Here is a 13721-nt window from a genome sequence, read left to right as displayed (position 1 = left end):
TTCCATCCATAATCCTGGGATGTGTGCCATGCTTTTGCATATCTGAATGTGAACTAAGATATTGGGGTGCTTGATACAATCACAGCCTGGGATATGAGTTGAATCTGTGGGCCAGCTGCCATAATTTAGTTATAAATCCTTAGGCTTCCAATAGATAGATAGATAGATAGATAGATAGATAGAGAGAGAGAGAGAGAGAGAGAGAGAGAGAGAGAGAGGTTTATTACTGTTTGCATAAGACCAAAAACGAATTGAAACTAACATAAGAGTACCCTCCACCCTCAGGCGTGATGAAGTCTTGAGTTGGCCCATTGTGGTTCGTATTGCATGGGAAATGTGAATTTGTAGGTATCTTGGTAAAGCTGTCTTCACTAAGATGGAGAAAATGTGTAGAACTCTATTTTGGTTGTATATAGTTATAGAGGGATATCCATGTCCTATGGTCGGATGTAGAGGAATCTTTGTGCTATGTCAAGCGCAAGAAGGGAGTATCTAGTGAATATCGATATGGAGGTAAGAAAGTGGTCAATGGACATTCCCTATGAGTGGAATCATTTGAAGACTAGTGTTTACTAGCATTGCTCATCTCCCTCTACGACAAGTTGCATAGATGATGAGAGAGCTAGTCATGGTGATCTCTATGGCTTTGCATCTATCGATACGAATTGTTTGACGTCTAGATAGATAGTAATATGGAATAGGCAGAAAATTTCATCCACAAAGACTCATGCCATAACCTTACCATGGTTTTTTTCCTTGAGTATAATATGAGATTTACACCATCTATGGAATACAAAGTGGGCTCGTGGTGGGTTGAGGCATGACCCATGCAAACAGCTACCTTCCTTCCAAGAAAAGCCCAAACAACATACCCTTCCAAGGATAAGCTCACACAGTAGGAACTTCTGTCGCTTGCCTGCTCAAAATCCATCAAGGATTATCCAACAACTATTCAAAGAGAATACACAATTTCTCTATTAGGTTGGATACTGTTTGTATGTTGGTTGGAAGGCCTTACAAATTCCACATATCAATTGCTAGAATATTATTGTTACCCTATGACAACAAGGATTAGTACAGCAAAAGGAGATCATTGTGTGTGTGGAAACAAGGGTCAATGCAGCCAATGTGAGATCATTGTGTGTGTGGAGTAGCGACAAAGTTCCAATTGTAATAGCTTGAGCTTGAAAGTAGGTGTGAGGAATCCAATAGGATACAAAACTCTCTAGAAAAGATCTTATCATACTTGCAAATTGGTGATCTAGGGAGAGAAAGACTAAAGTATAGAGATGAAGACTAAAAGCCTACACTTTTTGAGGTCCCCTACAAAAAGTATAGACACCCCAAGAGATCTCCTTGAAAAAGTTAAGAACCCCAAGAGGTCTCCTATAAAAGAGGTCCCACCCTTGAGGTTTCCTACAACATGTGTAGAGATTCCTACCCTTGAGGTCTCCTACAAAAGAGGTCCCAACTAGAGTTCTCCTAGAAAATGTGTAGAGACCATACATAAAAACCTCTCAATGGAAGGAAGCTCCCACTCTTCGAGGTTCAATGTGCATTTCACTTTGGCGTACATGTGCTTCATCTCCTTGGGTTCATGCTCCCTCAACACGATTATGTGATAGCATGCTCTAACGTTGCAATCTTCCATCCTCTCCCCTTCTCGTCCTCCTTTGTACTCCTCCTCAACCCTAAACCCCATGAGTATGTGAATGAGACTAGCTCTTCACTTCTCAACTGTGTGACTCTTTCTCAACCCTGAACTTTTTCTAAACGTTGGAACCCCAGTTAGCTTTCTCAACCCTACTCTCCTTTTTAACCTCGCAACCCTTTCCTAAACCCTTTAACTCCTATGGAGGTGAGAACGTACACCAATCTTTGTGATCAATGCTTCTTTCTCATTTAGGCATGCACAAGAACTACTTTCTATGCTTTATCTTACACACCTCACCAGAATACGACCCAGGACATAGCAATTTTGAAGATTATTGGGAAACTTTGTGAAAGTATTACTCAAAGGGAAATACATCATCAACAAATTGGCATTGTTCAAAAAGGACATCATCAATTGGTGAATTTCAACATCCCACAATGGAACCCATATGGGATCAACTTCCAAAGGACTACCTCGAATACATTAATATGTATTCCAGTAATATAATGGACCAACTGGAGTTAGTCCCAAAGAACTTGGCACACAATAGAATGTAATTTAAAGAGATGTTAGTTGCATGGATATACAATGTGCAGTTGCAACCATTATCTACGCATGGTGGGATTCGACCTCTGAATATTTCCAGCTCTCTCTCTTTCTCTCTCTGTCTCTCTCTCTCTCTTTCCCTCCTATACTAATGAAGAAACAAGTGACTATTTTCTATCTCTCTCCCTCACTCATCCCCTCAAACAAAAAAAAACATAGCAGTTCGAAATATAATCTCTCTCTCTATCTACCTATATATATATATATATATATCTTTCCCTTCCTCTATCTATCCCTCCTATACTAGTGAAGAAAAAAGTGTCGAAAATAGTTTTGTAGTTTTAAGTATCATCTACCTCGAATCTTTGCCTCTTTCGTGCCTTTTGTAACAAACATTAAGTAGATAAATTTGTGTCCTTATGGAATGTCAAGAAGAGCCATTGGATGGAGATTGAGAGGCTTTTACAAGCCTTCTTGTGGGTCAAGGAGGGGAGAAAGTGTTCCCTTGGGAATCCCTCAAGTTACCTAAGTTGAAAGGTGGCCTAGATGTTCTTGATGTAGGGTTGATGAATGTTTGATTGTTGTGTAAGTGGGTTCCAAGTCTCTTTGAATGTATGGCCTCTTGGGTGGCAATCACTAAATGGTCCATGGAGAACGAGAGAGCTAGAGAGGTGGGGACCTCGAGGAGTCTCTTGGTGTGACAAAGTGTGTTTGTGGTTTCCCTTGAAGATTGTGGGATTTGATTTAATCTCTGGCCTCATGGAAAATTGTGGGATTTGATTTAATCTCTTGCCTCATGGAAGCCTAGAATGCTTGCATTCATCTAAGGTCTTGGAGAGGGGGATTAGATGCGAGCCTTTGTAAGAAACAATGGTAGAGTTGGGTAGTTATGGTAGAGAATAGACCCTCCATCTCCCTCATCTCCATCTCCATCTCCATCTCCATCTCTACAAACTCATCCTATCTCTTGACCCGAGTTTGCCACCGTAACCCTCACCCTCGTGACCCTCTACTCCATGTCAATTAGTCCATCTCCCTCACCCTCACAGCCCAATCACTCCACCTCCCTCACCCTCGTGACCCTCCACTCAATCTCTCGTACTCGATCTCCCTCACCCTCGTAGCCCACTCACTCCATCCCTCATCCTTGTAGCCCACTCACTCCATCCCTCACCCTCGCAACCATCTACTCCATCTCCCTCAGCCTCACGACCCTCACCCTCGCAGCCCACTCACTGTCATCTCCCTCGCCCTCATGACCCTCTACTCCCTCCATCTTCCTCACTCTCTCCACTCCCTCCACTCCCTCCATCCTCCTCACCATCTCGTCCCTCTTTTATGGTACCAGACTTATATTTTCCCTTAAGTGTTTTCCTAGCCCCTATGGTCTAGGCACTTGACTTGGATGTTAACGAGCAATTCATGCTAGTCTTCGCTTCACCCATCCCTTCGATTTATCGACTCCTTGTTTCCTTCATTAGGGAGCTCCATTCACCCACTTCACCCTTTGGTCTATGAGCTTCTCCTTGGCTAAAGTCCAATCCCCAAAACACTAGTTCTAGGGGTCAACACAACATTGCCATGGCAAAGTGAACACTAGCTTTATTGTCCACTGAAGCAAAATATAGAGGGCTTACGAATACTATATGTGATGCAATTTGGTCTAAAAGATTACTTTTAGGGCTTGAAACTTTATCTCTTGATCCCATTGTAATTTACACTGATAGTATGAGCAATATTCATCTGGCAAATGCCCAGTCTTTTATGTTAGACCAATGCATATCGAAGTGCACTATCACTTCATCTATGTGAAAGTCTTCAATGGTTTAGATTTATCTTGTTCATGTTCCAACACAAGAACTAGTCACAAATATCTTCATCAAGCCACTCTCCTTTAATAAATTCACATACGTTTGACATCAGCTTGATATTCTCTAGAATTAACTATAACTTAAGAGAGGGAAGTGATGGCTAAGTCATATACTCTGCATCACATATTTTTTCCATTGCACTTGCAATTTGTGCACATTTTTTAACTTTTCTTGTCTATAACCTTTGTCTTTAGCATGCTAATCCAATACTCAAGATCTGATTAGCATGAGATTGCATGCTAATCTGTTCTCGCCTTCTTAGAGTCTATAGCCTGCATGCTAACCTGATCCCTAGCATAAGATTGCATGCTTATCTAACAAAGGAGAAAATATAATCGTTTCTTGAATTCTAGCTGCAACAACTAGTGTGTAGAAGATGTTTAATGTTAAAAGTTATTGTGTGCTTGCTTGTGCAAATTAAACAAGAGAGCATTCACATGAGATGGGAGTTTATGGTGGATGTCAATTCTTGATGAATTCATAACATAGGAATCACATGGAAGACAAGACAAAAATGCTTGTGCAACATTGGCTCAAGTTGGTCACTTCTCATTGCACACTTTGGAATATGATAATGTCAATAGAAATTTAGATAGTGTGGTGATTGAGAATGTGATTTTGTAAATGAGTAACTATTGCAACTAGAAGAAACATTGCCTTGGAACATACGTAAGCTCTATCTCCTCAAAAAACCAAAAAACGTAAGTGAACAAATACTCAATTATTTCCCTTCCTTTTGTCTTTCCTGAACCAAACTAGTGTCTCTCCTACTCCTTCTTCTGTGCTTGGCGCTTCCTCTTCAGCCAACAGCGCTTTCTCTTCAGCCAACGCACTTTGTATCTCTCCAAAATGAGCATCCATCTTCTGGATGCTGTAATCGACATCTGCTAAAATAACCTCTAAGGAAACCTTGGACGCCGCAGAGTCGTTTATTGCAGAAATAAGACGCTGGACCTCGGATGCCATGGGCTTAACGAAGAACTTTTTGTACCTGCAACAAATTGAAGTACTGCCTTAGCAAACAGATGTGATTCAACGATGATGGAAACGTTGACCCTCCATCCCCTCAACGTTGAAGACAAACAACAACAATCGTTTAAGACACGCAATCGTTTAAGACAAACAACAAGACCCATCAACGATTGTCTTCAACGCATACAGACAGGGAAACATGACTTCGCAAATTCATTTGACGGAATTAGTTTTTTGGCTTAGCCATGCAGGCGCTGGACGCAGGAACCAGTACGATATGCATGGGGTAGCTCGAAGGGCAGGCAATGTACGATTTAACGATAAGAAAAGTAAGTATCCACTACTCTGCAGTCTGAGGAGGGTTGCAAGGAGTGGAGTTCAGAGCTGGAGCGCGCAAGAGGAACAGTTGGGCGCTAGTTGTTGGCGCGTTGAGACTCTGAGCTTTGAGGTCTGAATCGTCTGATTTTTGAAATGACTAGCGGCCCATGTATTATGAGGTCCCAATGTGGGAGACTAGAAGAAGAAGAAGAAGAAGAAGAAGAAGAAGATGCAGTGGGTGTTGCATCGTCTCTGGCTCTCCATTCGCCAATCCATCCACACCTCCAACTCCCCTCTCCATTATACATAAAGCCTGTTCCATGCTGTGGGAGATCTCTCAATCCAAGGGAGGAAGCTATGAGGACAATTCTCAGAAAGTTTGGAACGGAAGCCATATCCACAAAACCAGTCCAGATGAGAACAAATGCCCTCGCTCCAGAAAAGAACAAATGCAAACGAATGGTCCAACGATCCAACGATAACACAGGAGAGCGTAGTGAGAACTTACCAATCTTTGGTGGATTCCGGGAGCTCCGAGGACATGCGGATGTCCTTAGCCAACTTGTTGTAGGTGCCCACCTTTTTTCTTAAAGTCGCCATTCTGGTGAGTGCCTCCATCGGGACGTCTCGCTCCTGATCGGCCGGCAAAAAGCAAGCTGCCATACGTTTGAAACCGGGGATCTCCAGTACTAGGTTCACCATGGAGATGATTTGCGTAGCAAAGTCTCTCCCACCAACTAGAGGTGCTGGAGGAGCTGCTGGAGCTGCTGGAGGAGGTGCTGGAGGAGCTGTAGGGTTGATTGAAATATTCAAAGTAGACGGAGACTCAACGACGATCTCGGTCTCGAAGGCCATGGCCGAAAAAACGTAGAAATAGGTAGAAGAGAATCATGACGAAGAAGAAGAAGAGGAGGAGAAACCATACCTGTTTTCATCACAGGAAGTGGAGCTGCTCCAATGATACGACGTACTAGACCTTCAAGGACAAATCGAACGCGAGAGGTGCTTTTAAAGTTGCAAAGTTGCATGTCGACGGAAAAAGCCGCTGACGGCCTTTTTAGCTTTGGAGAATAACGGGGCGACATGTGGCACCCACAAAGCCACGCAAGCATTTTGGGGGCCCCAACTAGCCACATGGCACACGCACAAGCGTGCTTCAAGGTTTCATCTTGCTGATCAGTAGGGTGTTTTCAAGCTGGCAGATATCGAGCACCAGTTGGTAAATTACAAAAGAGCTAATTGACTACAACCTAAACTCAATCCAGTGGCCTTTTTGATTCTGCTTGTACATACACTATGGCACAGAAAAAATGAAAAATTAGGTCTGTATAACGAGTGCTAACATCTTTGATCGGTCGTTTATGTTCTAGAAATTCAAGCTGCGATGTAGGTATGCTGTTAGGCTAAGCAAACGTTTATTCAGAATGCTTCAAAAGGGAGTTACTATCCGTCAGCACCCTGGGTGTTTCCATACCAAGGTAAAGGTATGGATAGCACACGAGCTCAATGCTTGTGGAAGAGCATGATAGCTCCTTCTGCCCTGATGCGATGTAAGCATTATATTTTTCTGTAATGACACACGAACAACTCATCCACGAGCTGACAATCATGTTAAGGGTGTGATTGAGTCCGGGTCAAGGTATTACCAGTATGGTTTGAAAAGCAATGAAAAGGAAGGGGGGGATGATAGTTTTCTGCTATGCAGCAACAGTCCATTGGTTCTTTTCCAGGGTTTGACAGTGCATTCATATCAGTCTTGAGTTCTAAGGGAAGCAAATCTACAAACAGCACAGTTCTGAGAATTCCAGACTTTGTTCCATTTATAAATGCATCCCGTTCCGGAATACATATTGCATGAAAAGTTTGTGAGCTGCTCAGCAGTTTTTGTAAAAGTCTTGTTTTTGTAAGGCCTCTCGGCAATATATAGTTTATGGAATATATATGAAGTTGCGACTTTAGTAATCTTGCATTTTTTTGATTTTTTTTCCGAATTGTTTAATCGTTTTGGGTTAAATGTTCTTGCTTGATTGCTTATGAATAAATGCACAGACCTGCCAGAACAAACGGCATGCAAATCAGAATCTGAAATTAGGAGATACGAATTTTTTTAATTAACGACACTCATTAAGCTTGAGTACAATAGAAATATGTACAGATTAAGATTCTAAACTCATTTTACAAGGAACAAGGCAATGGAAGAGAAATTTCTAGAACACATACGCCAAGATCTATCAGAAATAAAATTTACGAGGTTGGTGCAATTGCTCGCCAAAAATGAATACAATAGATATATGTACAAATTAAGATCCTAAACTCATTTTAAGATTCTAAACTCATTTTACAAGGAACAAGGCAATGGAAGAGAAATTTTTAGAACACAAGAACACATACCCCAAGATCTATCTATGTACAAATTAAGATCCTAATTTCCAGTTATGAACAGGGAACAAGGCAATGCAAGAGAATTTCTAGAACGCATATATCAAGATCTATCAAAAAAATTTGAAGGGATTGGGGCAATTTCTTGCCAAAATCTAGCTCAACCTGCTCACATCGTCATGTTCAAGCTCCTTTTGCTTCTAGCTCTCTTTCGTGACTCCTTTGCTTGCCTGAGGGTCTTAGTTATCTTGGGTCTCCTATGTCTTTCATAGCGCCATTAGAGCACCGTTCCAAAGCATGGAATCTACTTGAGCAACAGATTAACGGAGAGAGCAATATTCCTTTGGCATGGTCTCTCTCTCTCTCTCTCTCTCTCACACACACACACACACACATACCCCACTAACCTTTAGGATGCCATTAAATCATACACGACACAAAAGAGTAAAAGAGATAGGTAAGCAAATCGTTAAAATAAGTGAAATTTCAATCCCATAAATTGGTTTTGATGAGCCTTCTAGCAAGCTCTCATGAGCATTTTGATAAGGAAATTAAAAACCATGTCAAAAGACTAGAGTGATCTTGAGATAGAATGACTTAAAGGGAGCGATTAGATTATACAGATTCTATTAGAAAAATTGTAGATATGTCAAAAGAATAGAGTACTCTTGAGACTATAATGAATGAAGAAAGTACAATTGTACATATTCCACCATAGAAGTTGCAAACCATGTTAAAGACTAGAGTGATCTTAGGACTAAAGAGACCTAAGAGAATATGATTAGACTATTTGGTTTCGATGTATGTTCTACCAAGGGAATTGCAAACCATGTTAGAAGACTGGAGTGCTCCTTAGGCTAGAAAGAGTCTATGATCAGACAATTTGGTTCTCATGCACATCTTGCCAAAGGAATAGTGGATCAAGTCAAGAAGCTAGAGTGCTCATGAGGCTAGAATGAGTGAAGAGAATACAATTCGATGATTTTCTTCTCATGACAATTCTACCAAGGAAACTGCAGACTAGACTAAAGGGGTTCTAAGGCTAGAACTACTGAGAGTATAACTAGATGATTTTCTTCTCATTAGCATTCTACCATGGGGAATTATAGACCATGTCAAAGTACAGGAGTTCCATTGAGGCTCAAACAATTAAGAGTACAATTAGATAGTTTGGTTCTCATACACATTCTACCAGAGGAACACATAGCTCATATTGAGAGAGATTTGAGATACTTGGGTCCTAAGTTGTGGAGCTCCTTATCCCCCTACTTTGCAGTGACCAAGCAACACTTCCTAAACTAGGCCCTTAACCCTTGTGTAACAAATTCCAATAGAATCAGGATGCACAAGAGTAATATAATAATAAAACACAATCATATCTGTGTGGAAGACTTTGCAAAACCACTTTTCATATGAAATGAGAACAATTTTGACAATGGATTCAAAAAGACAAAACTACTAAATTTGATGAAAAAGTTTCAAAATGTAAAGTGAAACCCTAAAAATTTATCAAGAGGTAGGCATATTGGAAAAGTTTTTAGAGTGCATAAAATTTTCACAAAGGGTTTAGCTTTGATAAGTCATAGCAAGCATCATTTTTATTGAAGAGGGGAGTCTACATAGCCACCATGCAGTAAGAAAGATGTGGTGAGAACCAGTTTAAACCTTAGTTGGAAAGATAGGTGTCATAAACACACCTCCCTTGTTATCGGGGTCACAATAAAAATAATCATTAACTACAAACTTATAAAGCTTTAATGTAAAAAAAGTGAAGCAAGGCGGAGTGTGCATAAGAAAAGAGTGTTTTATAAAAGCAATGAATTTGGAACATTTATTAGAGGGAGATAATAATTTTAAAAAAATTACAGAGAATTAAACAAAGAAAAGATGGGGAGATTTGTAGCTAAAATTGAGCATGGTGAGGGATCTCCATTTCTTTAAGATACCTTTGTCACCTTCTTTTGAAATGAGCTTGATGATTCCCCCATTGATGTGGTCTGGTAGTTGCTGATTTTTCCTGCCAGGAGAAGCAATACAGTCCAATATCCTCCCATAAGGTTTTGTAGAATTCAATGGGGAGTCCATCCGCTCCAGGAGTCTTTCCTCAGCCATACAATTCCCAGCCTCCTTTAATTCTTTGAGGGAAATATGAGCTTCAAGATAAAGCTTTTTAAAATTTTGTACTAATCTTGATCTGACCTGTTGACAAATAGCCCTAGCATTCGTAAGCTCATCTGAATTTTCCATAGAAGTGGAAAGTAGACCCTAGTAATGCTGGAAAATTATAATAAGGTTTTCTTCTATAGAAGTAGCCTTAGTAAGATCTCCTTTGGTTAAGAAAGGAGTCTCCTCATTTGCCTTTGACATACATATTAATTTTGAAGGTCTCTTTTGTTGGCCTATCAATTTTTCAAACCCACCACTCTCTGAAGTAGATTCTGGTGTCATTAATTCTAATCTATTCCTACACCCTAAGTTTCCTTTTGGCCCTTCTAATCTCTAGTTAAGCTCTCAAGCCACTTTGTCTAGCCTGGCATTGCAAATCTTCCAGCTCTTTTTTATCTTATCCAGTCTTCTAGCTTTGATAATGGCTCTATTTTTCCTGGCTGCTTTTAGAATTCTCTGAGTATTCCCTATTGCTTCAGCCGAAGACACCAGTCCAAGACACTAAAGCTAAGATGTGACTAGCAAAGGAAAGTTTCTAGACACTCTTAACCTGCTCTTGGACTGATTTGAGCTGGAAGAGCTTAGGATCATCTTTAAACCAAGAGGTGTCTTTTAACCATTACCAAAGTTAGTTGTGGTTAACATAGGTTTATGGTCTGATTGCTGTCATCTTTGCTTTCTACCATGTTGAAATCCCCCATAATAATAGAGTTGTTTCCAAATGTGTTTAAGGAGTCCCAAGTGTACTTTTTGGATTGAGAACTAGTAGGAGCATAAACAAAAGTAACAGAGCATTGAATTCCCTTAATTTTGCAATACACATCAACATATCTCCCTATAGGATCACAATAATGACTAATAACACTTTCTTTGAAAAAGGAGAGGATACCTAAAGCTGTACCTCCTCTGTCATCTTCATGTTGTGTGACATGTGTAGAACCGAATTCTTCTTTCATCCATTGCCTTCAATCTATCTTACAAAGTTTGTTTGTAGCTTTCACTGCTCGAAGGGCTAAAAAAGTGGGTGAAAGGGCATTTGACCTCAACCAATGGGCCACTTCCCACCCTCACGTAGGGTCTGTCAAACCATAAACATTAAGGGTGAGGAAAGATACTAGTCTACTTACCATTCTTGCTTCCCCTTGTTAGCCCTGAGGGATGGGCTTTTAGCTATCATATCAGCCTCCTTTATCTGAGATAGTCTTCTCTTGCTCTAGATGGTGAGTGACAATGGCTTTCTTTTGCATAGTGAAATCCTCCCCTCCTATCTCAGGAGGGGGGAGTTCTTCCTCTGAGTTTGGACATCCTCATTCCAGTCTATGACCATAGCATCTAACTGATCGACCTCTTTCTCAAAGTCATGGGACCAATCCACCCTAGTCAAGTTGTCTGTCATGTCAACATTGTTTTCCTGCAGCCTTGTCCTCATCCACTAAAGCATCAAAAGCATTATTAGATAAGGAGGGTTGAGAAACAACCTCTTCAAGAAGGGGCTGACTTGGGCCTTCTTTTTCAACAGTCTTTGGTTCTTGCCTCTCAGCCTCTCAAGGTTGTTTCCCCTTTATAATCCACTTACCTTTTGGAGCTTGAGGAATAGGATGAAGAGGGGCATCTTTGGAAACTTTTGACTTTGATTTTCCTTTGAGGATAGTTCTTAACAAAATGGTCAGCCAAACTACAAAGGAAGCATGAGTGAGGAAGGTTTTTGTACACAAGTGGCACTATTCTCAAAGTGTGTAGTGCCTCAAACTAAGTTGTTAGAGTGAGGGAGTGTCTAAGATTAGCTTGACAGCTATAGCTATTTGTACTCATTTTGGTTCTATTTGCAATACAAGTGTTGTTTGCATCTCTGATTACTATTCCATTTCCTGCAATGCTTCTACCTTACTACACATGCTTTTTTACTCATTTTCAGATGGTTTTATCCACACAACATAGAAAGAACTCTTGATGTATAACTCTGCATCCCAAGCACTGAGTAGGTTTTGCATACCAAGAAACCATCAGAGTGCACTCACTTTGAGCAACATGTCAGTAGTCAACCAAAGGGTGAGAAAAAAAGACCATCAATACCAACCCATACTTGAATTAATAAAAAGGCCTCAATTAAATACAAATAGCCCTACACAGACATGCCTCAGCTTGAGACAACACCTCACTTGAAAGCAACATGACTCAGACTCAAAAATCACATATAAAGAGTAAAGAGTGAGGGACTCGTGACTTAAATAGGTCCTAGGACTCTAGTTGATTCTGGTGAAGTGCCTTGTAAACCCGGATCTAGAAACCCGCAACATTGCTTTTTGTGATTGGACCCTTGGTATGGCCTTTGCTTGATTTTTTCTTCGATTCGAGATTGTGCCATTGTGTGCATCAATGGTAGCTTCTTGGGTTACCAATCTTGATTGCCTAGAACTTGCGCTGGTTGGGTGACTTGGGGCTGACAAATGGAAGCATATCCTCAAGGTTCCAACCCTACATGGACTAATCTTTTCTCAAAACTTGGAGCTAGTTGGCTTCTGACAGCGAGGCTAGAGAGCCTTCAAATTAGTTCGGCGCCTCTTTGGAGCTAGACGTTGGCACTACAAGGACAAGGGAAGGCTGATGAAGAGTGGGAGTTGTGGAGGAATGAGGAACCTCCAACGATTCAATCATCATTTGGAATAAGAGGTTTGGACACCTAGGACTTGGTGGTGGCCAAGGATACATCCCACTAATGTCCACTGGGTGTTGCAACTGGTCTTCTTACCACTATTTCACCACAAGGTCCACTTTTGGATCTACCAATCCTAACTCTTCGAACTTGAACATGTACCTCTGGAACTTGAAGGGAGGCTCTTGCCATTTGGTAGTAGGGCTCTTGTAGACATCCAATAAGTGATGCCACATACTCTACCCAGCACAATGCAGATGGTTTTGTGAACAGATACAAGGCAAGATTAGTTGTCAAGGGGTATGCACAGACATATGGCATTGATTATGAAGAAACATTTAGTCCGGTTGCAAGGATGGCAACTGTAAGAGTAGTCATTGCTATGGCTGCATCAAAGGGATGGTCTTTACATCAGATGGATGTAAAGAATGCCTTCTTGTAGACATCCAATAAGTGATGCCACATACTCTACCCAGCATCTACTCGATCAAGCACAGGAGCTCAACATAGTAGACTAGTAATGTATCCATACTTGGCCTAGGCAAGAGTCTAATATTGTTGATGAGTGCTTGGTGCTCATCCTTGAACTTTGCTTGTTGGCATTGTGCCTTGTCCCTCATTGGGAGATCAAACTCATGGTAGGACTTATCATAAATGGAGATTTCAGGCAGAAAGAATATACTATTGAGGATGGCTACCTACTCTACAATGGTAGAGTATGTGTCCCGGATAATAATGACACTAGGTGCCTATTCTTTTTTAGTGTCATGATAGTCCGAGTGCTGGACACCCAAGAATTCAGAAGACGTATGTGCTTATAAAGAGGCAATTCTTTTGGCCTAGAATAGATAGGACATCTAATATTATATTTTGAAGTGGCAAAAATGCACGTCAATAAGGTTGAATGCCTTAAGGTAGGAGGTCTCCCCCGCACATAGGAGATTCCATCGAGAAAATGGGAAAACATCTCCATGGATTTTATTGTTGGATTACCTAGGACACAAAGGGGGCAGGACTTTGTGTTGGTAATTGTGGATCAGTTGACCAAGATGGCTCATATTATTCCAACAAATGAAGAGATTAAACTCGAGAATTAGGAAGACTATTTGTGGTAGCATATATATAAATTGTATGGGCTACCATTCGGTATTATTAGTGATCG

General features: G+C 40.8%; 1 protein-coding gene across 1 annotated transcript; it reads right to left on the bottom strand.

The window, feature by feature from the left end:
* Nucleotides 1-4788: 4788 nt before the first annotated feature.
* LOC147887865 (uncharacterized) lies at nt 4789-6216 on the bottom strand. The gene is made up of 2 exons (XM_087393239.1): nt 5870-6216; nt 4789-5062 (listed from the first exon to the last, which is right to left on the bottom strand). The coding sequence occupies exons 1-2, from the start codon at nt 6214-6216 to the stop codon at nt 4789-4791; spliced, it is 621 nt and encodes a 206-aa protein (XP_087249365.1).
* Nucleotides 6217-13721: the final 7505 nt, after the last annotated feature.

This window comes from Dipteris shenzhenensis, chromosome 22 (assembly GCF_047967505.1).
Source record: "Dipteris shenzhenensis isolate YYH24624 ecotype China chromosome 22, Dip_SZ_1.0, whole genome shotgun sequence".
In the NCBI taxonomy this organism is placed as follows: Eukaryota; Viridiplantae; Streptophyta; class Polypodiopsida; order Gleicheniales; family Dipteridaceae; genus Dipteris; species Dipteris shenzhenensis.
Note: the sequence above shows the minus strand (reverse complement) of the source record. Positions and strands in the feature narration are given on the sequence as shown.